The 22,282-nt window shown below is 41.9% G+C and overlaps 4 protein-coding genes across 6 annotated transcripts; all 4 read left to right on the top strand.

Moving 5' to 3' along the window:
* Window positions 1-328: 328 nt before the first annotated feature.
* LOC101091809 (hemoglobin subunit epsilon) lies at window positions 329-1,884 on the top strand. Its single transcript, XM_003992859.3, has 3 exons — window positions 329-481; window positions 605-827; window positions 1,628-1,884. Exons 1-3 carry the CDS (start codon window positions 390-392, stop codon window positions 1,754-1,756), a joined length of 444 nt encoding a protein of 147 aa, XP_003992908.1. The 5' UTR covers window positions 329-389; the 3' UTR covers window positions 1,757-1,884.
* A 9,987-nt stretch (window positions 1,885-11,871) lies between these two features.
* On the top strand, window positions 11,872-13,539 carry LOC101091558 (hemoglobin subunit epsilon-2). Of its 3 annotated transcripts, none has more exons than XM_019813043.2 (3): window positions 11,872-12,067; window positions 12,180-12,402; window positions 13,335-13,539. In XM_019813043.2, exons 1-3 carry the CDS (start codon window positions 11,976-11,978, stop codon window positions 13,398-13,400), a joined length of 381 nt encoding a protein of 126 aa, XP_019668602.1. In that variant the 5' UTR covers window positions 11,872-11,975; the 3' UTR covers window positions 13,401-13,539. The 3 variants fall into 3 exon arrangements, with proteins under 3 accessions (XP_019668602.1, XP_023095262.1, XP_003992907.1); XM_023239494.2 differs by lacking the exon at window positions 13,335-13,539 and adding an exon at window positions 12,807-13,265 and having other exon boundaries at window positions 11,874-12,067; XM_003992858.3 differs by having other exon boundaries at window positions 11,882-12,067; window positions 13,272-13,539.
* A 2,091-nt stretch (window positions 13,540-15,630) lies between these two features.
* Window positions 15,631-17,161, top strand: LOC101091307 (hemoglobin subunit beta-A/B). The gene is made up of 3 exons (XM_003992857.4): window positions 15,631-15,790; window positions 15,922-16,144; window positions 16,907-17,161. The coding sequence occupies exons 1-3, from the start codon at window positions 15,699-15,701 to the stop codon at window positions 17,033-17,035; spliced, it is 444 nt and encodes a 147-aa protein (XP_003992906.2). The 5' UTR covers window positions 15,631-15,698; the 3' UTR covers window positions 17,036-17,161.
* A 2,725-nt stretch (window positions 17,162-19,886) lies between these two features.
* LOC101098159 (hemoglobin subunit beta-1) lies at window positions 19,887-21,226 on the top strand. Its single transcript, XM_003992882.5, has 3 exons — window positions 19,887-20,046; window positions 20,178-20,400; window positions 20,972-21,226. Exons 1-3 carry the CDS (start codon window positions 19,955-19,957, stop codon window positions 21,098-21,100), a joined length of 444 nt encoding a protein of 147 aa, XP_003992931.3. The 5' UTR covers window positions 19,887-19,954; the 3' UTR covers window positions 21,101-21,226.
* The last annotated feature ends 1,056 nt before the right edge of the window (window positions 21,227-22,282 follow it).

The following is a 22,282-nucleotide window of genomic DNA, read 5'->3' as shown; positions in this document are numbered from 1 at the left end:
AATCATTTCCCTATCTTGGGCTTAGCTCCTCTCTACATGTCTTTCTTGAAGAAGAAGAAAGGGAGAGGTGGATGTCATTTTGGAGGATCACATGGAGAGAGAAGAGGGTGAAAAGGAAACGGAAAATTGTGTTGAGGACAGAGGAGGAACCAATGCCTCAGGAACAACACACATTATCACAAGTTCAGTGTGCATTCTTCACTGCTGACCCTTTCCTGATCTGACTCCACCCCTGAGGGACACAGCTCAGCCTTGACCAATGATTTCAAAGAACTAGGAGGAACAAGGGGCCAGAAGGTCAGCAGTAAAGAATAAAAGGTGACCCTTTCCAACAGCAGCACATACCCGCTTCTCTCTCTGATCGCCTGTAAGTTCCCAGATCTGACATCATGGTGCATTTTACAGCTGAGGAGAAGGCTGCCATCACTAACCTGTGGGGCAAAGTGAATGTGGAAGAGGCTGGAGGCGAGGCCCTGGGCAGGTAGGCACTGGGTTTCAATGCATGGGAAAGGATGGTGAATATGAGACTGGCCACTTGCCTGGGAAATTCCTCAAGAGCTTTGAAAGTCTCTGATTTTCCACCTGCTATGGTCCCGTCACATAGGCTCCTGGTTGTTTACCCCTGGACCCAGAGATTCTTTGACAACTTTGGCAACCTGTCCTCTACTTCTGCCATAATGGGTAACCCCAAGGTCAAGGCACATGGCAAGAAGGTGCTGACCTCCTTTGGTGATGCTATTAAGAACATGGACAACCTCAAGGGCGCCTTCGCTAAGCTTAGTGAGCTGCACTGTGACAAGCTGCACGTGGATCCCGAGAACTTCAGGGTGAGTTCAGGAAATGTTCATGTGCTCTTTTTATACTTTCTACTTTGAGATAGACTAACAAGAATTTCAGAAATAATGGGTCAAATTTGGTGTTAGAAGGACAGACCGCCAAAGGGCATGACCAGGACTACCTTGATTCAGGACTAGTGACAGTAAAGGCCTACTAGCGGCCAGGGTTTGCTTAAAACTTCTCAAGAACTTTTGTCAGAACTGAAATGACATCAGAGAAAAGAAGACTTGTTCAAGGAGGAATGGAATTTGGCATTTGATAAAGTTCTGTCTCAAGGAAGGAAGAATGTCTTATTTTACATGGTTTCTGATGACTGAAGCGTGGGGAGAGATTTGGGGTGGGGGAGTTTTGGACAGATTGTCACAAGGAAAATACAACAACTTCTCTAAAATATATCCTGTTACCTGTCAGTATTGTTACCAAGTGGAGACTTGTCCCTGTCCTGATTGGAGACTTTAAATAAACTCACTGTGAGAACCCATGTCACCCTAAAATCCTGTTGTTACAGGAATTAGACAACTTGTAGATAAGAGGGAGGGAGAGATGCAAATAAAAATGGTGAGATGCAAGAGGATGGAGACAGAGGTGGGTAGGGTGTTGAATGGAGAGCTCATACACATTAAATTGAATTTAGGGACTAGCTTATCTGATTTCGTGCGGACACAACCCTTGAAGTAGTTTAAGGTATGGAGTTGGCAGGGACTGTAGGTATTGAACCACTTTTTCTGCAATTCTTTTCGAAAAATTGTACTCAATGTGCCTCTTTTTCATTTTGTCTTTCACCTAAAAGCTCCTGGGCAACGTACTGGTGATCATTCTGGCTTCTCATTTTGGCAAGGAATTCACCCCTGATATGCAGGCCATGTGGCAGAAGCTGGTGGCTGGTGTTGCCACTGCTCTGGCCCACAAGTACCACTGAGTCTTCCTTCCAGTTCAACAGTGCTCTTTTGTGTCCCCAGGGCCCTCCTTCTGCATATGGGGACTTGCGTTTGGCCTTGAGAGCACAGCTTCTGTTTAATAAAGTTCATTCTATTCAGTCATCATAAATGAATACTGTGTTTTCTGCATCTTTCACTCATTGGCTGAGGGGTGAGGTGAGACATAGGGAGAAATGAGAGCTCATTTGGGAAGTGTGTAGGGACTCATCAAAGGAAGATGGGTATTATGGGAGAATTCTAGAAGGTTTGGGTGTATGCTAGGATGGGGAAGATATTTTCTGGGTTGGGGAAGGGTTAATTAAGCGAACAGGGATTTACAGGACAGTGTGGCAGAAACTTACAGTAGAGGGGAATAAAGGCGATGCTAAGAAGTGCCTCAGAAGAAACCAAGATAGATTTGTGGTGTGTGTCAGGGTTCAGCTGTAAAAGCTTTGCATGGGTCTAAGGTCTCGGCTAGGGTTACTTTTTCAATTTGCTTTAATGTACATTTTGAATCAGCTAACTTATCATATGTCATGTGAGCCTGAATTGGACATAAGAGGATGAATTGAGGGATGGCTCAGAGTTTTCCAGAAAAATGTCCATTAACCAACAAAAGTCTGTTCTTTCCCAAAGGGTTGCATGGTCTCAGTGGGGAGCCACAGTGGGAAATCACTGTGTATTATTTTATAATCAAACATAACATATGCTAAAATAAAGCTGGCATTAAGATATTATATGAATTCGGGGGAGAGAAGAATGACCAAGGCTTCATGTAGCAGATGAGATAATAACAAAGGTTCATAGTCTAAAACCAGTAAATTAGGGCTTGAGCTAATTTCTTGCAGGAAAAGCCTTTCTGGAAGTAGAGGAGACAGTAAAATAGAGTATTAGGAAAGACTAGATAATCCAAGGCTTTGATTATAAAAATAAAAACTATTACTATGTTTTTGGCAAGAGTAAACAATAAATATCCTTCGAACTATAATGACTCAAGGAATAGGAGTTGGGGTGGGGGGAAGTTATCAGCTTAATGAACACAAAATGAATTCCAAATTGCAGATTAGATGTAGATGCTAATTCAGAAGAACAGACATAATGGCCTAAACCCAAGAAGAGCAGAGAGATCCGCAAAACATGAAGGAGGAGCAGAGGTTGAGTGAGGAAGAAACAGTGTCTGATTGGCTGGGGTGGATGAGAAGGAAGGAGGTGGTAGGGAATGACTGAAATCTCCCAGCCCTGGGGGATCTTAACAAGAGGCTGTGCACTACCTTGGGGACCCCTGTGTGGGAGTGGCAAGAACTGAATGACTCTTGAGGGAGTCGTTGTTATTTTACTTAGGGAGTCTAGACCTCCAGGCCTTGAGTCAAACTCTCATATCAGTTAGGTATTTCATTGCCCCTACACGTTGATCAGAATTTGTCCTCTGAATTACCTCCTAATTTGGGTTTATGGCTCCACGATCCAGATGAGAGACCAATGATTACATAGTTGCAGGTTGTCAACAACAGTGGTCTCTGAGCCTCAGTAGCCTCTCTTTATGCCCTTCAGCAAAGTAAACAGGAGCTGTTAGTGGTACTAAGCCTTTTACCCAGTCTGTCAGTCAGTGTCTCAGTCAACAACAAATGTGCATTTTTAATCAGTCTCATTTTCTCTTTCTTGCCCTCAACTTTTAAGCTGATTCTGCATGTCCCGGGGTCAAGGATGGTGATGATGGAGTGGTGGGCAGAAGATACATTCTTTACCCCTTAAGGGTCTAGATTTTGATCTTGAAGTTGCCAGTTCAGGACTATTTACATGATAACAACTTCATAATTAACACACACACGTGCATGTGCACACATAGGCACACAGGTCTGGATGACTCAGATTTTTAATAGATGAAAAAAGGACTAATTGTTGTCAATAGGCAATAAAAGCCATGTGAGCAAAACAATGTTGTGATGGACCAGATATTCTTGGAATATTAATCTGGCTATGAGTACAGAGGTTAGGAGGTTATGTCATTGCCAAGATTAAAATCCCGTAATGGCTTCTTACACTCTACCACTGAAGACAAGTCTTAAGTTATTTGGTTTAATGCTTCCTTTGCAACAGTTCCTGCTTCTTCTTACCTTTACATATTACCTGCACCAGCCCATTATTCTTATCTCCAGCATCCCAAGGGTTTGTTGTACCTAACTCAGAGGTTTGGATTCCCTATTCCAGCTTTCAGACCTTTTATCCCAATATTTCCTCATGACAAATTCCTTCTTTTCATTCTGGATCCAGCTCAAATACTACCTCCTCAGAGGGACTCATCCTGCCTGGTGTAATCATGGCTCCTCATTAGGTCCAGATATTAATTTTTTCATAGCAAATGATATTAACTGAAATTATTTTGTAGATTGGCTTAATTATCCATTTTCTATATCTTCTATGCCATGTTATAAATGTTAAGAGGAAAGTTTTTTTCTCTTCCTCATTTATCTTAAGTCTCCAGTACTTAGAGCAATGATGACAGTTATTCAACAAACAGATATTAAATGAGGGTCTCAGAACACAAGAGAATGAATGTTTGAAAAGAGTAATTCTCTAGTAGCAGAAATTCAGCTTTCATGTAGTAGGTTGAGTTCTTTAAAATTTAGAGTATCCTGTAAGTAACATGGAAGTGGATTTTCCAGTGTTATTCGTTTAAGGAGCAATCTTAGGGAGAAACAAACAAGCCGGTTTCCTAGAACTCTACAGGCAGGAGTAATAGACCCTGAGAGAAAAAATAAAATAAAATGAACCATTCCCTTTCCCGTTGAAAGTGAGTCCTGTCTGGTCCTATAAATGCTTGCTTGAGATGCTTGAGACCAAAGTACCATAGGTTACAGGGACAGTAGTGTGTGGCATCCTGTCAGTGAAGATTGCTTCTGCTTACTAGAAATAAAGAGAAGTTAAACATAGCAAGTAAGGGTAGATCCAGCACATGCCAGAGACAACTCTCTTAATCTGCAGCCCATCCCACGGAATCTTCAACTACTCTCTGCATTGAACAAACATTGGCACCCTTCTCCCCCAACCAGCCTGAACACCTGTGTGCTCAGAGACAAATTGGAAAATACATGGAATCTTCCAGACTGCTGCCAGATGACTCCAAGGGAATATTCTGTTACTTAGGTAAGTAAGGAAAATACCTAAATGGATTAAAAGACTATATAAAATGGATTAAAAAACACTGGAGTAACATCCAATCCTGCCCTAATCTACATATTTTTTCCTATTCTGCTTCCTTTTGATGTTAGATAGAGACATTGTTCCTATTTTAAGAAGTATTAAATTGTGTGCCCAATATAATCTTAAGAGATTTGAAAACCAAGAAGGGCGGTGGCCTCTTCTTGTAAAGATTGGCTGAACAACAGAATGATACATTATTGCAACTCTTCACTTAATGTGGAGGATATTTACAATTCTTCCTTTTTACTGTTTTAACCCAAGCCTCATCAACCATCTTCAAGTCATTGCAGGCTGCTGGTGGGGGCCAGGGAGGGGTTTGAGATGTGAATTGCATACTGGTTGGAGCCAGTAGGGATAGGTGCAGGAGGGAAGCAAGGTGGGGGGGGCGGGGATGAAGTATCAAATTGGGCATGAACAGCAGAGTCCCTCTGAGGAATGGGTATTTTTTTTAAATTTTCTTTTTAATGTTTATTTACTTTTGAGAGAAAGATACAGAGGTATGGGAGGGGGGTGAGGGGCGGGGGGAGGTGGGCAGAGAGAGGGAGACACAGAATCCAAAGCAGGCTCCAGGCTCTGAACTGTCAGCACAGAGCCTGCTGTGGGCCTTGAAGTCAGAGACCACAAGATCGTGATCTTAACGGACTGAGCCACCCAGGCTCCCCGGAGATGGGTGTTTTTTCAAAACAAAGGAATGATATAATCATTTTGGAAAGCATTTAGAGAGACCAGGTAATGAAGAGAAGGGAGTTAGTATTATTTTATGTTCAGGGAAACAGTCAAAATTATTGTTCAGGAGGGGAATATGAATAATAAGTTTTAATAAAATTGATACATATGTGGGTGCATACCCGATCAGAGAAGTATAGACTTGGGACTAGCCGTAGCAACTTGATGTGATGATGAAGTGATTGGGAAAAGAACAGGCAGGACAAAGATTCAGCAGGACTTGGAAATTGATTGACAGATAGTGAGGAAGTCACAGATGATAGCCAGTTTCTTGTCTGGTGAGTAAGAAAAAAGGACTCTGTCTCTATTGACAGGGAAAAAAATGCCCAGATACCTCTTACTTTGAAGCTGGAAAGAGCACAACTGCTCTCATGGCAATCATTTCAAACCTCAGCGTGTTGAAGAAGTCTCTAGAAAGCTCAAACTGACTCAACAAATAATAAGTTTCAAAAGACTGAATCTCCTTTCTACTCCCATTTCACTGATCTTTACTACTGCTTCTTCCCCAGAATCTTTCCCGCATGCACCCACCCTGAAGAGTTCCCCAAATGTAGGCTTCTTGGATGGGGCACATGAGGTCATGGCGGCTCCAATTCAACAGCCTCTGGAGTTTCTTTGGCATTTTCAGGAGTCCCACAGTCTCATATAACAACAGAGCAGAATAGACAGGAGTCACTGATGCACCATTCGCTTGCAGTCACTCACACACTTAAAACACATGTATAGAGCACCTTCTGCAAACACTTACAGTATCTAACACTTTTGAATCCTGCATTTGTCTTATTCTCTATTTTAAACATCTCTCTATTTTCTAAATTAAAATGGCAGGATTTATTCTTTTCCTGTGTTTTTTCTTATTTCTCCCCTGGGCACATCTTCCCTCCATCAGCCCTTTTTTCTTGCTGTCCTCATGGATTGTGAACACGTACACACACACACACACACACACACGCATGCACACAAAACGCATGCCTTCAACATCAGAGTATTTAATATTTGAATGGGCTCTCATATTTCTCAGTAGTCTATAAAACCCACTTGAGCAAAACAGTTTGGGAAGGAACAAGATATTCTTGCAATATTAATCTAGACAAGAGTACAAACAGATTAGAAATGGTATCAGTATCATGATTAAAATTCTCTAATGGCTTCCTACTCAAGATAATGAAGCTAATCCTGAAGAGCTGTAAGCATGTGTTACCTCTACTATCATCTCCGACCACTCTTTTCTTTGCTATTTCCATGTCAACACCATTGACCCACTATTTGTCTCTCTGCATATACAGGTACATTGCGTATGTGTGGGAGGGTGTGTGTTTTCCTGCCTTAGAGTTTTACATTTGCTATTCCAACTTCCAGAACCTTTCTTTCTTAGTATCTTCCCATGGCAGCAACTTCATGCCATTGTGACCTCAGCTCAAATATTGCCCCCTTAAAGAGATCATTGCTAATATAATTGTGTCCCACTCGCAATGAGATATAAATTGTCCTCATAGCACCTGGATGATCTTAAGGCCACTTTTGTCCATTTGAGTAAGCAATGCTGTGATATGTCACAAGTAGACCCTAAGAACTTCAGGTAAATCTAGGAGATGTTCACACCCTCTTTTAGCTTTGGGACAGCTTAGACAACTGAGCACTGACCTGACTGCAATCTAGGATGGCTGTGAGAAGGGGAAGATTTGGAAACACTGGAGTTGAGAGAACTGAACTAAGATCAAAGGGCCTAAGGAGCACTTCTCGAAATCTACAGGGACCTGTTTGAATTCTTTGTTTTTAGAAGAGACTTGTATAGAGGTGAAGAAAAATGACTATTGGTAACTTGAACTTTACTTTTTTTCTCTCCTGGAGGCAGAAAAAACAAGGCCAAGGAGAAATATCTATGCAGGCAAATGTTGGCTCTATATAAAGAAGGAACCTACGGTTCACAAATACATTGCTAAGGTTATTCATATATAGGCTGGACACTTGTACAAAATTGCTCCTAGAGACCCATTTCAAACTTAAATCCTATAAATCCTAAGGTGGGGCAGATCGTCTCTGAGGGAGGGAAATGGCAAGAACATGTGTCCTGGAGTGGCTATGGGAAAGAAACCTGTGGGTCCTTGTTTTTCAGCCCACAAAATAGGAGGTTGGTCATGGGGAGAAGAAAGAAAAAGTGGAATCATGGCCAGGGGTTAGTCCAGCAAGGAGAACACACTTGTGTTTAGTCACCAGGCAAGACCTCAGGCTTTGTGGGAAATTGACATTAGTGTGGTTCTAAATGGAAATTGGCTGGCCAGATACCTGGAGACCCACCTGGAACACTCTGTCCCTCGTACATATCTGTTACCTCTTGCCACCTCCACAGCTCCTGGGAAACTGGGATCGCTGAGTCCCCTGTTTAGTATTGTAGAGTCAGCAAAGAAGAGCTTTATTTTCAAACAATAGCAATAGGAGTGGTAGCAGTAGTAGTAATGATAATAATAATAGCAATGGTAATAATAGTGCTCTGCTAAGAATTCTTTACTGATTGTCTTCAGTTCTACTTTTCCCATTTGCTGTTACACTTGTGAGAATCCCGGGAATTATTTGTTGCGCTGTGAGTGTGTGTGTGTGTGTGTGTGTGTGTGTGTGTGCGTGCGTGTAGTCTCTCCATTCAATATTTGTATGCCGTAAAGATTTTGGCAAGAAAATAAGAAAACAATAGGACAATGAAAGGAATATATGCTTGGGACATACATTTGGGGAAAACATACACTTAGGGGCTCTTCAAGTTAAAGCTAATGACATATGGCTGGGGGCATGGGGAAAGCTGTGATGAGAGAGGATGGGTGTCACAGGACAAGAACTCCTCTGAACCAGATGATTACATGGGTCTGAGTGAGGACTCTGGTGAAGACCAAGGATGGAGATAGAGTACCAGTGGGGATTCTTCTAGGGAAAATTAACCCAGTTCTCAAAAGGTCAAGGTCCAGGCAAGGGCTGCAATTCCATTCTGCTAACAGGGGGGAACATGTTTTCTAAAAGCAGCTGGTTTGTCACAAGCTCTTGTGAGGATAGATTAGGGATGGGAGGGGTTGGAGGTCTGAGCAGGGGGATAACTCTTTGAAATCACCTCCAAAGAACCGGCCCTGGGCTTTAGGAAAGAACTTTGTGGCTTAAGTGGTGAGAGCCGCTGGGGACATTAAATTGACTGCATACCATCAGGAGACAGCATGCGGGAGCCAGCAGATTTGCTACAGTGTTTCAAAGACGGGAGATCCCTATAAACTACTCAGAGAAGTGGGGATTTAGGTGGGGGGAGATGAACCAGAAGAAGCTGAGAAGGCAGCTCAGCGAAGCAGATGACCGCTGAGAGATCAAAAGGGAAAGGAAAGATATTGCACAGAATAGTTGGGGAGGATCACAGGAGTATTCCTCTGACCAGAAGTTAATTTCGAGTTATAGACAAAGCTGTAATGTGATGGACAGGACAGTGAGAAAGTTAGCCTCGCTGTGGGTGTTGAGTAGATTAGCAATCACGCTGATGCCAGGTTTACAAATCTCTGCTCGTTTCCCAGGCCTTAGTGTAAAATACCCACACTCTACCCTCAGGTGCCCAAATGGTGAGGCCTGGGGCCGTCATCCAACTTTGCTCCTTCCCACTCTTCCCTTAACATCTCTCTCTCTCAGATCTTGTCATGCCTTAGGCTTGTCGTGTTAGGCTTTTCTTTCTTCCTTCCTTCCTTCCTTCCTTCCTTCCTTCCTTCCTTCCTTCCTTTCTTTCTTTCTTCTTTCTTTCTCCTTTTCTGTCCAGCCTCCAAGTTTCACACTTGCCTTTCCTGGCTTCCAGGAAACTACTTATGCCTGGCTCCATATTGTCATCAAGGTCCCAGTTCAAATGTATCTTCCTTTCAGACCTCTGTCCTTACATTATTTTTGTCTAGTCACTTGCCACCATGTCATCAGATGCATTTTGTTCCTCGTCATATAACAAACACCATCTGAACTTCTTTGCTGATTTAATTATTAGTGTCAGTATCCTCTACCCACTAGAATGTGAGCATGATGAGACTAGATACATTGTTTTGTTTTTTTCCAGGATTTCCAGTTGTTTTTTTTTTTATTTTTAAATGTTTATTTATTTTTGAGAGAGGGGGATGAGCAGGAAGAGGGAAAAGTCCAAGCAGGCCAGAACTCAAGACCGGTGAGATCATGATCTGAGCTGAAGTCAGATGCTTAACCAACTGAGCCACCCAGGATCCCCAAGATTCTCAGTTTTTAAAACAATGCATGGCATTATTGGCCTCGGTCAATATGTGCTTTTTAAATACGTGATGGATGAATGACCAGAAAACTGATAGATGACTGTGATGATGATCTAGCATCAATGCGATAAGCTTCCAGACAGCGGTGGGAACAGTGAGCATGGAAATAAGGTGGAAGTGTGAAACAGCCATGAACGGGAGAAGTAAAAAATTCTTGCAAAGTAATTGTCTAAAGAAGGTGAGAGAAAAGCAGGAGTTAGAGGTAACTACCAGAATCATTGTTGGTTTGCTGGAAATGTGGGAGGCTATTTGCCAACATTCAGAGATGCAGATATCCCCAAGTCTGTGGGGTCCCAGTGTGCACACAGTGGGCCAAACAAGCACCAGGGCCATCAGGGAACAAGGGCCCTGAGCCTTTCCCTCCGACCATGCACATGGCTAAGGGTAGGTGGGATTCCTGGCTGTGGTCAACATTTCCTTGGGTTTCTTTTATGTCATTGACTTCTTCCCTTGAAGAAATCTTTTTGGGATTGATTCACACATTTTTTCTTTATATCTCTGTACCAAAGTGTTCACATCAGCACAGCTTGGACTTGAGAGCTCACAGATAATCAAGTCTGTCATGATAAAGTAGCTTCCAGCACCTTAACAATTCTTATCCACAGTGTAAATGTAAGTTTTTTTCCCAAGATAAATTGATAAAAGCCTTCACTATATCAAACAGACAAAGGATTTCTTTTATACTAGCAGAAATCCAACACTAATATATTAGGCTGAACTCTTTACATGTTAGAGTACCTTTGTAAATACACATGGAGATTATTTCTTAAATTGAGAAAAAAAATTTTTGTAAGAGTCATCTCTGGGAGAAACAAACAAACCAGCTTCCTGGAGCTTAAAACATGGGAACAATAAACTCTGAGATAGAGAGAGAGAGAAAAAAAATACATATATGTATATTTTATATTTTATATAATATGATATATATTTATATTTTATTATATATATATATATAAATATAAATACATATATAATATAAAATATATATATAATTATATATTATATTTAAATATATATATATATAATATAAGCCATTTCCTCTCTCCCTGGAAGTGTGCCCCATCTAGACCTATAAATGCTTGTTTGAGACGCATGAGACCAAAGCACATTATTAGGCTACAGGATAGTAGTGTGTGAAACACTGTCAGTGAGGATTGCCTCTGCCTGATTAGAAATGAGGAATGGTTAACCACAACAAAGGAGTGTAGATACAATAAATGCCAAAGACAACTCCCCTAATCCCTAGCTGTGGCCACAGAGTCTAATATGTTCTGTGGAACACTCAGTTTTCTCCAATACTCAAATCTGTATCTTCTGAAACAACTGAGTGAATAGTTCACATTGGCCAGAGACACTGTGTGTATAATCAGAATGAACAAAATTGTTCAGACAAGGAGATGCACATATATTTTAATAGAACTCGCCAACAATCAGGCAGTACTCAGTTCTCCAAATTACTTAGTTTTTACCTGTCCTATTTCTGAACTGAAGCTGGATTGGGATCTTTTCTTCTTCACTTATAAAAGTATAAGCCTCATTTAAGCTTTAGGAAAACTGGTGACCAAGAAAAGCTATGGCTTCTTTTATACCCAAAGAAAACAACAGAGTGATGTCTTGTAAACACCTGACACAATGCCCAGAAGATCTCTAATTCTTACTCCTCTGAATTCTAGTCATGCCTCATGGTCAGCCTGCAGGTCATCTCAGGGCTGATGGGGTGGGAAGACTGAGATACGATATGCATAGTGGATGGTGGGGAAGGGCAGAAGAATCCCCCTGATAGAGCCACCCAACACTATCAGAGACACAAATGTCCATCCTGCTGACCCTCCCTTGTCCAAACCCCACCCTGGTGGTGACAACCCACACTTGACCAATAGTCTCACCTCATTGGGAGAAGCAAGGGCCTGGAAACTAGAAGTGATGAATAAAAGGCCACACAGAGAAGCAGCAGCACCGACTTGCTTTTGGCACCTTAGTGATCACCAGTAAGCTCCCAGATACCATGGTGCATTTTACGGCTGAAGAGAAGGCTGCTGTTGTTAGCCTGTGGGCCAAGGTGAACGTGGAGTTGGTTGGAGGCGAGGTCCTGGGAAGGTAGGCACTGGAAGGGGGCAGGAAGGCAGAAAGTGTTCCTGAAAGGGGAATTGGTCAGGTTTCTTACATACTGTGACTTCCTATCTGGTCTGTGACTATGATCATCCCACAGGCTCCTGGTTGTTTATCCATGGACCCAGAGATTCTTTGACAATTTTGGCAACTTATCCTCTGAGTCTGCCATAATGGGCAACCCCAAGGTCAAGGCCCATGGCAAGAAGGTACTGACCTCCTTTGGAAATGCTGTTAAACATATGGATGACCTCAAGGACACCTTTGCTGAGCTGAGTGAGCTGCATTGTGACAAGATGCATGTGGATCCTGAGAACTTCAAGGTGAGTTCTAGGCATGCTTGTGCTCTGTTCCTTCACCCCAGATATTTGCATTGTGGGTACGTTAGGAAACACAGGTACTTAAGTCTGATTCTATGAAGGTAATTGTTGGGATGTAATATTTAAGGAAGAGCTTGATTTTGGTAGTTAGGTTGTTCCAAACGTAGTTTGGATGTTAACTACTCCATAGTTAAGATGGAGTAGGATAATTATTGTGACCAGTGGAGACCACTGGCCATCTTATATTTCTGAAACAATTATTATGACCAGGGAAGAACATTGGCCACAACTGAGTTAAATGGTTTTGGCCTGAGCATACAATTACAGGAAGAAGAATGCCTTACCTTTGGTAATTGAAATTTTGTCTAAAAATGATGAATACATTTATGCATGATTCTTGAGTTTAGAACCTGGACTAAGCAAGACAAAATAACAGCAATCTTTTCAATGGATGATTGTGAACCCTGCCCCCTTTAGCAGTGATGGAATGCTCTCGTATACATGGCAGAAGATTCTTTGTCATGTGAGTGACCAAACAATTTGAATGTACATATTATCTGGGGACTTAGACTATACTTGCAGTACTATAATCCTACTTAAAAAAAAGACAGAGTCTCTACAAAAGAGAAGCCATCCATAGCAATATTCTAATGTGGAAGCTGGCAGGGCAAATGAGAGAAGGCCAGACACAATGGAAAGTTCAGGGCTAGGAGTCATATTGATGCCGATGTCAAGCATATTATGGTAAACTTCTGTGGGATCATGACCCTGAAAGTTACTCAATCTCTTATCAGGAAGATAATGGATGTGACCAGTTTGAGGCTTTCTGTTCACTAGGTACCATTTTCTTTTTATCCCCACTCTCTCCCCAGCTTCTAGGCAACATGATTTTGATTGTCTTGGCAACTCACTTCAGCAAGGAGTTTACTCCACAGGTGCAGGCTGCTTGGCAGAAGCTGACCGCTGCTGTGGCTAATGCTCTGGCCCACAGGTACCACTGAGGTGCTTATCTAACCATGTTGGCACCTACTGGATGGCCCTGTGTTCCAAGAATCAATCTCCTGCAGATGGGCAGTGTCCTGCCTCCTTACTTAAGTGCTATATGATAAAAATAAAATAAACATTGTGCTCTATAAGAAACATCCTTGTTTTCTCTCTCTGTCTTTATCTCTTATGTTGATTCAACTAAAAGAAAGCAATCCTATAAGGAACGGGGTTATTTGAAATAAGGAGTTTGGGGAGGATAGAGAAGAGAGCCTTATAAGATTCTTCAAGATAAGAGTGGCTTTGGGCACCTGGGTGGCTCAGTCAATTAAGCATCCAACTCTTGGTTTCAGCTCAGGTCATGATCTCACAGTTCGTACGTTCAAGTCCTGCATTGGGCTCTACACTGAAGTCATGGAGCCTGCTTTAGATTCTCTCTCTCTCCTTCCCTCTCTGCCCCTCCCCCACTTGTTCTCTCTCTCTGTCTCTCTGTCTCCCTCTCTCTCTCAAAATAAATCAATAAACTTAAAAAAAGTAGCTTCAAACGAAGGTACTTCTAGGAAGGGAAGGTAGACTCGAGTTGAATAATGTCTTCAGCAAAAGGGAGTGAATGGAGATACTCTAGAGAAATGTAAGAAGAATGTTGTAGTGAGTTGGGGTTCACAGAGGGGACTGTATAGGCTCAGAGCTCTTTGGTGCTATATTTTGCTTCCATTTAATATAAGAAACATGTTTTTATCAGCTGTAATAAAGTTCAAATGGGACTACCCAGAGACCTAGGCAAGGACCATGCTCTAAACTTTCCCTAGTGTCTTCAGTGGTATTAATGGAGGAACTGTCTCTAAGGCATAGGAAGTAACTGCTTTGATTTGAATCTGTATCTCACCTGCTAGTTCTGTGACCTGGAACATGTTTCCAATTCCTTTGGTGGAGACAAAAGGCCATTAATGTGGGAAAATGACAAATGCAGGGTCTAAGTGACAGAGGAGGAATCAGTCCCTTGAAAGCAGCACAGCGGCATAAAATTAGGGACACTGCTGCCAGGAAAAAGCAGAAAAGAAACTATCATTATAAGCAAAGTACCAGTGAAATTTTTTGCACACACGAGTAACATAGTGAATAGGGAATTTTAGGGAAACTGATCCATGCATGGATATAGAACTGACAAGACAGGGTCTAACATGGATCTATCCATAGGAATGTGCTGTGATTAGAATGAGGGCAAAGGACCGAACTTCACAGGGGCAATTAAACTAAGAAAAAAGTAAGGTATCATTGTGGCAAAGATACCGCAGGACTTGGAAGAGAGTGCAGTAGAGAGTAGTGAAGTCACAGACGATAGCCAGGTTCCCTGTCTGGTGAATGAAAAGAGGAAAACCTATTCTCAGAACAGAAAATGCCGAGAGTCCCTTGTATGGAGCTGGCAGTTGAGCACAGCCATTTTTGTGGCCATCACTTCAAATTCCAATACCCAAGCCCCTGGCATAGAAGCAAAAAGCCTGGGCTTTGGGAATAGCAGGAAAAGATCAAATTACATCCCCATCCCCTCGAAAAGTTTAGTCAACATTTCCCAGAATGAATTTCCTTGTTTGTAAAGTGGAATAATAATTCCTACCTCACAAATATATTACAAAGTTTTCTGTTTTTGTTTTTCTTCCAAGATTTTATTCAAATTTAACTTAATATATAGCGTAGTATTGGTTTCAAGAGTAGAATTCAGCGATTCATCACTTACATGTAACACCCAGTGTTCAACACAAGTGCCATCCTTAATGCCCATCACCCATTTAGCCCATCCCCCCAACCTCTCCTCCAGCAACCCTCAGTTTGTTCTCTACAGTTAAGAGTCTCTTGTGGTTTGTCCCCCTCTCTGTTTCTATCTTCTTTCATTTTTTCTTCCATTCCATGTATTTTGCTTCTTAAATTCAACATGTGAGTGAAATCATATAGTATTTGTCTTTGTCTGATTCGTTTTGCTTAGTGTAATACACTATAGTTCCATCCACATTATTGCAAATGGCAACATTTCACTCTTTTCTGATGGCGGAGTAATATTCCAGTGTGTGTGTGTGTGTGTGTGTGTGTGTGTGTGTGTGTATTTGCTTTTGAAACATTTAGAACATTTGGAGGACAGGTATGGCTGTCATCATTCAGACCTCCCCCTGCAGGACCACACCTAGGCCTGGGCCAATCTGCTCACAGGAGCAGGGAGGGTAAGATCAGGCCTGGGCATAAAAGGAAGAGCAGGGATAGCTACCAGCTTACACTTGCTTCTGACACAACTGTGTTCGCTGGCAACCACACCAACAGACAACATGGGATTTCTGAGTGCTGAGGAGAAGGGTCTGGTCAATGGCCTGTGGGGCAAGGTGAACGTGGATGAAGTTGGCGGTGAGGCCCTGGGCAGGTTGGTATCCAGGTTGCGAGGCAGGCCTAAGGAGAGTGAATGGATGCTGGGCAGGTGGAGAAGGCTCAGTCTCTGGGGCTTCTGACAGGCACTGACTCCCTCTGTCCCTCTGTGCTGTTTTCACCCCTCAGGCTGCTGGTTGTCTACCCCTGGACTCAGAGGTTCTTTCAGTCCTTTGGGGACCTGTCTTCTGCTGATGCCATTATGAGCAACAGTAAGGTGAAGGCCCATGGCAAGAAGGTGCTGAACTCCTTCAGTGATGGCCTGAAAAACATCGACGACCTCAAGGGCGCCTTTGCTAAGCTCAGCGAGCTGCACTGTGACAAGCTGCACGTGGATCCCGAGAACTTCAGGGTGAGTCTAGGATATCTTCCATTTGTTTTTTCTTTTCACTTTCTAGTCTTCTACTCTGGTTCCTTTACCTACCTGTTCACCCTCCAGCTTCCTTTTTACTTTAGAATATATCATCATTGAATGCTTTTCAAAATGTATGTAGTTTTATATTTTTCATTCAGTATTCCATGTCGTTTCCTTTCTCACATTCTTGTTTTTTTTTTTAATCAAGCTCTTACTTAATAGTTTATCTTTTGCTTCTCTCTTTTTCTCCCTAACTTTTTTCCCTACTCAGTACCCAAATTATACATACTAGCTCTCATCTTCTACTTCTACACTTGGAATAGTCTTTCTATCTCTCCAAATGGGGATTGGAAGGGCTCCTCAAAGGGGAGAGGCTCAAGATGTCATCTAGAGTCCAAAAATCAGTTCAGAATTAAAGAATAATTGGAATTTTATGGAATCAAGACTCAATGGAAAGGAAAGGAAAGTGAATATCTGAGGATGGTAGACCAGAAGTAGGGAAGTAGGGAAGCAGTAGTTGCTAAGACAGCCATCATCAGACTAATTAATTTGTTCCTTATTATATAAAACATATATAACAAAACTATACAGTATACATACATATATGGTTACTCATTTCTGCCTATGGAGATAACCTGAAGATCAATTTGGGCTACAGCATGGGCAGGAAAAAAAAAGATTGTTGGCTCAGTTTCTCAGAAGCCAAGCTTGATTTCTCTGTTAATCATGTATATTTTTCTATCTATGTCTTCCCCACAGCTCCTGGGCAACGTGCTGGTGTGTGTGCTGGCCCACCACTTTGGCCATGACTTCAACCCCCAGGTGCAGGCTGCCTTTCAGAAGGTGGTGGCTGGTGTGGCCAATGCCTTGGCCCACAAGTACCATTGAGGTCATGGCCTATTTTCTGGTGACCACTGGAAGAACCTAGTTCCCTAAATTCGATCTTCTGAACTCGATGAAATAATGTCCACCTTCAAGGGTATGACTTCTGTCTAATAAAGAACTTTAACTCAACTTCCTGATTCATTTCATTATTTTATTTTATTTTATTTTATTTTATTTTATTTTAGTCTGGAGGTATGCTAAATCCCTTAGGATCTACAGATAGGAAGCTCTTGTGTTTTATTCAAAGAGGTCAAGGAAAATGAGAAAAGGAGGGGCACCATGCATAGTCACTAATGTAGGACACTTCTCCCTCCTGAGCATTTGCATTGTCCAGAAAGTTTTAAATACATAGAGAATACTGGCATTACAGGGCCTCTGTGGAAGGCTTCACACAAAAGACATAGCCTTCAGGCTAATGCTTTGATCTATTTCCAACATTTACTAAAAAAATACTGTGCTCAGCTGGAGACATAATGAATGATCAAGACACTGTCCTGTTTCTTTTTTTGCCTACATGCCTTGCTTGCAGTGTAGCTTTCAATACCACACTTCCTCAAGTGCTCCTGCTCTAAGGAATAACTTCCATCTTTTACTTGCCCCAAACACTCTCATAAATAATTCCTGCTCCCACCCTCCCATTTTAGACAAAATTCAATGTTTGTTTATTACTTGTGAGGCCTTTGGACCCTGGCCTTAAAGAACTTTCCAATATTGCCTAAGGAAATCCTTCCAAACCCATCCCTTCTACTTATTTTTAACATTTCTTCTTATCCATCACACTCACATTCTATGCTGTATAAATGTGTCTGACCATTTTATACTGCCCTATATGACTACTGTGCTCTGTTATGTTCCTCCATAGGCAGTGAGTGAATATATACTAAATGAAATAGTCAGTGGATGAATAAGTGATTATTCCCCATCTTCGAACTGTGGAACTAGAGAACAATCTGAGCAAGGGACCATTGCATAGAGTTCCTCCGGTATGGATGCTACAATATGCAATGAGGAAGCACACAGGGAAGTAAAACACTGATCAGAGATTTGCTTTCTGTTCCTTGTGTGCTGGACATTGGGCCTTATGAACTAATGCCTTACATATTTGTAAAAGTTCCCAGAATGAAGTCAAGATTCTGCCCCTGGAGATATACAGTTTCATATTTAACTTGGGAAAAAATTGCCCCTTTGCTTTTCATTAGTCAACACCATGGCCAACTTAGCGATGTCAATAAAAGCTTGAGCCCAGTGGAGGAAATACCAGTGGCAATTATAAACTGAAACATTAAGTATCTTGTAATAATTACCACATACTTTATCAAAGTTATGGCTAGGTTGACTTAATGCTTTTCATATAAGGCTACGACTTTTAAAAACTGTATGTCCATAACTTTTCTGAGTTCTGCTCTTCTTAGGGTATTTTTGCTTTATTTAATTTTATGAATTTAATTTAATTTAATTTTTGAAAGGATACTAAACTGAAGTAATTGAGAGATTGTGCATCTGGAAGAGAAGTGTAAAAGATAACTTTCTTGACCCAGGAAAATATGTATTAGATTGTTGAAATGCCTAGATGACTAAAGGGGATTTAAAATTGAACACTACTGCATGTACAAAAGTGTTTTGGTTCAGTGTCATTTTTGAAACACGTAAAACGACATACCTCTGGATGACAATCAAGAGAATCTTCTTCAGGATGGATAGTCATGAAGAGAATCTTGAAGTCATACTCTTCATTACACTCAGACTAGGCCCATCCTGGTTCAAAACATTAAGAACTGTGCAAACTTGACATACTGGAGAAAAATAAAATTTAAAAAATTATCTCTCTCTCTCGGGGACTCTGTGTGTGTGTGCGTGTGTGTGTGTGTGCACGTGTGTGCACATGTGTGCATATGTGTATGTGTGTATGTTAGTGCCCAATGGAGCTGGAATCAAGGTAAAGCAGACATCCTGTGGTTTCCCTTCACAGGGTAGAAATAAGTTTAAAAGGAAAGGAGGGCACTGGGTCTAGAAGCTTTCTAGAATCTTCAAATATTGATCAGGATTTGAGCCCGAGGCTCAGAACATAGCCACATTTATTCTTATTTTTCTCTGATAAGTCTGAGCTTTTTATGTCTTATTACAACTTTCAGCCTTGTCACTGTAGAGTCATGAGTAAGAAAAGGAGAAGTCCATTTCCCTCTTCAGTCATGCTAAGTAGCAATGGTAAGATAGAACAGCAGTTCCTGTCCGGAAGCCAGGAAGATGGTGGCTCTAGCAGTTGTCAGCACAAAAGAGTGGTCCATACATTCATGGCCAAAGAAGACTGAAGGAAGAAGATATAACAGAACTTAGGGGAACCATTTCTGAGTACAAGTAATGGTAGGGGAAGTCTAAGTAGGTGCTAGCTACTTTCTGTCAGTCAAGATAGCAAAGCTATGGCTTTGACAATTTGGTACTTTACATTTAAAATATAAACATACTCCATATTGTTATTTAGTAAGGCCTCTGGATCTCTCATGACATATCTACAAAAGATATGTCCAGACCTCCCTTTGCACACTTACACCTGAACTCTGAGATCAGGAGTGTGAAATAGAGTCTTGGAAACAGTCTGAATGTAAAGCAATGGTAAAGCTAATGGAGGTTTAAATTTAGTAAAATGAAACTCAAAGCCTACAGGTCAAACAAAATGTGTGTGTGTGTGTGTGTGTGTGTGTGTGTGTGTGTGTGTATTTGCTTTTGAAACATTTGGAGGACAGGTATGGCTGTCATCATTCAGACCTCCCCCTGCAGGACCACACCTAGGCCTGGGCCAATCTGCTCACAGGAGCAGGGAGGGTAAGATCAGGCCTGGGCATAAAAGGAAGAGCAGGGATAGCTACCAGCTTACACTTGCTTCTGACACAACTGTGTTCGCTATCAACCACACAAACAGACACCATGTCGTTTCTGAGTGCTGAGGAGAAGGGTCTGGTCAATGGCCTGTGGGGCAAGGTGAACGTGGATGAAGTTGGCGGTGAGGCCCTGGGCAGGTTGGTATCCAGGTTGCGAGGCAGGCCTAAGGAGAGTGAATGGATGCTGGGCAGGTGGAGAAGGCTCAGTCCCTGGGGCTTCTGACAGGCACTGACTCCCTCTGTCCCTCTGTGCTGTTTTCACCCCTCAGGCTGCTGGTTGTCTACCCCTGGACTCAGAGGTTCTTTCAGTCCTTTGGGGACCTGTCTTCTGCTGATGCCATTATGAGCAACAGTAAGGTGAAGGCCCATGGCAAGAAGGTGCTGAACTCCTTCAGTGATGGCCTGAAAAACATCGACGACCTCAAGGGCGCCTTTGCTAAGCTCAGCGAGCTGCACTGTGACAAGCTGCACGTGGATCCCGAGAACTTCAGGGTGAGTCTATGAGGTAGTTTCCTTCTCTTCCCTTTTCTGGACAAGCTCATGTTGTCCATAAAGGGTATGGACATCCGGATGTTGTTTAAAATGGGAAAGAGGTATTCTAGTTGCACCAATATGGACTATTCAGGACTATTTTATTTCACCCTCTTTGCTTGTCCTCTTTTTGTTCTCTGTAATGACTTTCCTTGATTGTTTCAATTAAAATTTTGAGTGTTTAATTTGAACACTTCTCTTAATCCATCTAAAATTTTTTAGTCTAATGATTTTTTCCCTTATCTCTTCCTTTGAAAGCAAGGAGGGTAAAATATGATTGCTTCTTTACATAGTTTGAAAGAATAACCGTGATATTTAAGTTCCAGTTTAGGTCAGAAGGAAAGAAACATTTCTAAATGTAAAATCAGGCTGATATGGTTAGAGTCACATCAATAGCAGCATCTGAAATCCAGTACGTTTCTGCTTATATTCTATGTGCACAACCTGCATCTGTGGATGGGGCTGGGGTACTCTGAGCCTAAGCTGGATCCCTCTGCTAACCATGTACATACCTCTTGTCTCTTCCCCACAGCTCCTGGGCAACGTGCTGGTGTGTGTGCTGGCCCACCACTTTGGCCATGACTTCAACCCCCAGGTGCAGGCTGCCTTTCAGAAGGTGGTGGCTGGTGTGGCCAGTGCCCTGGCCCACAGATACCACTGAGCTCCCTTTCTTGCTTTCCAGGGAAAGTCCCTTGGTCCCCAGACCCTAATACCTGGACATGTCTAAATCATGAAATTCTTTGAACATCTGGCTCCTGCCTAATAAAGAATATTTATTTTCATTGCACTGGTGTATTTAAATTATTTCTGCATCTCTCACTTGAATGGGTACATGGTATGGGAGAGCAAAGCATTTAAAACATAAAGAAATGAGGGGCTAGTTCAGACCTTGGGAAAATATATCTATATCTTAGCCTCCATGACAGAAGAGGTCGTAAATAGCTACATATGTGGGAAACAGATCCTGCTGCCTATTTTACTTTCCCTTAGAGAAGGATTCAAGTGGAGGCTTGATTTGGGGTTTGGATTTTTCCTATGCTTTATTTAAGTCATTTATTTTATTTAGCCTTCCTTATAAATGTCTTCCCTCTCTCCAGTTGTCCAGAGCCTCACAGCCCTAAATCCACCAAGTTTTTCTTCCTGAAGTTTCCACTGTTCCTCTAAGATTTCCCTTCGTCTTTTGCTGTCCCGTTATTTGCCCTCCTCATCACTCTTATCCTGGTTCCCTCTATCATCTTATAACAGAGACTCCATATGAAGGACCCATAGCAGGGGAGGTAGTTTCACTGCCCCTGGCCTTGAGACTTTCACAGTCTGCATTGGAAGGAAAGAACAAGTAATATTTTGAGAAATATATGACTAAGGAGAATGTGAAAAGGAACTTTTCATGTCTTGATATTCACTAATGTCTTGCAATCGTTTTGTGGGCTCACACCAAATGGAATACCATTCTCCTCAAGATGCTTCAGCATGCATACCCAGGAAGTGATTGGAGGCCTGTTCCCTCCTCCGTCTCTCTCTGATGCCTCTGATCACATCTCTGCCTTTCTAGTTATTAGTATAGTGTTACCATCAGCAACACGCCCTGATTTCATTTCCTGGTCAATAGCCATTTATATGGATCCTAGATTCTGGAAATCAAATGACTTTGAAGTGGTCCTTGTCCTTTCCCACATTCCCATTCTGAATATAGCTATGAAGACTCTGAAAGTATTGCAACCAACAAGTAAATTAATCAATTAATTAAATTAATATGCAGGCTTCATTCAAACACAGAATGGAGATGAATACAAGCTGTCCTTCTAAATGCACAACTGATGATTCTCTAAAGTTTCAGGATCAG

This window comes from Felis catus, chromosome D1, assembly GCF_018350175.1.
Source record: "Felis catus isolate Fca126 chromosome D1, F.catus_Fca126_mat1.0, whole genome shotgun sequence".
Taxonomy (NCBI): Eukaryota; Metazoa; Chordata; class Mammalia; order Carnivora; family Felidae; genus Felis; species Felis catus.
This window is presented reverse-complemented; position numbering and strand designations above follow the sequence as displayed.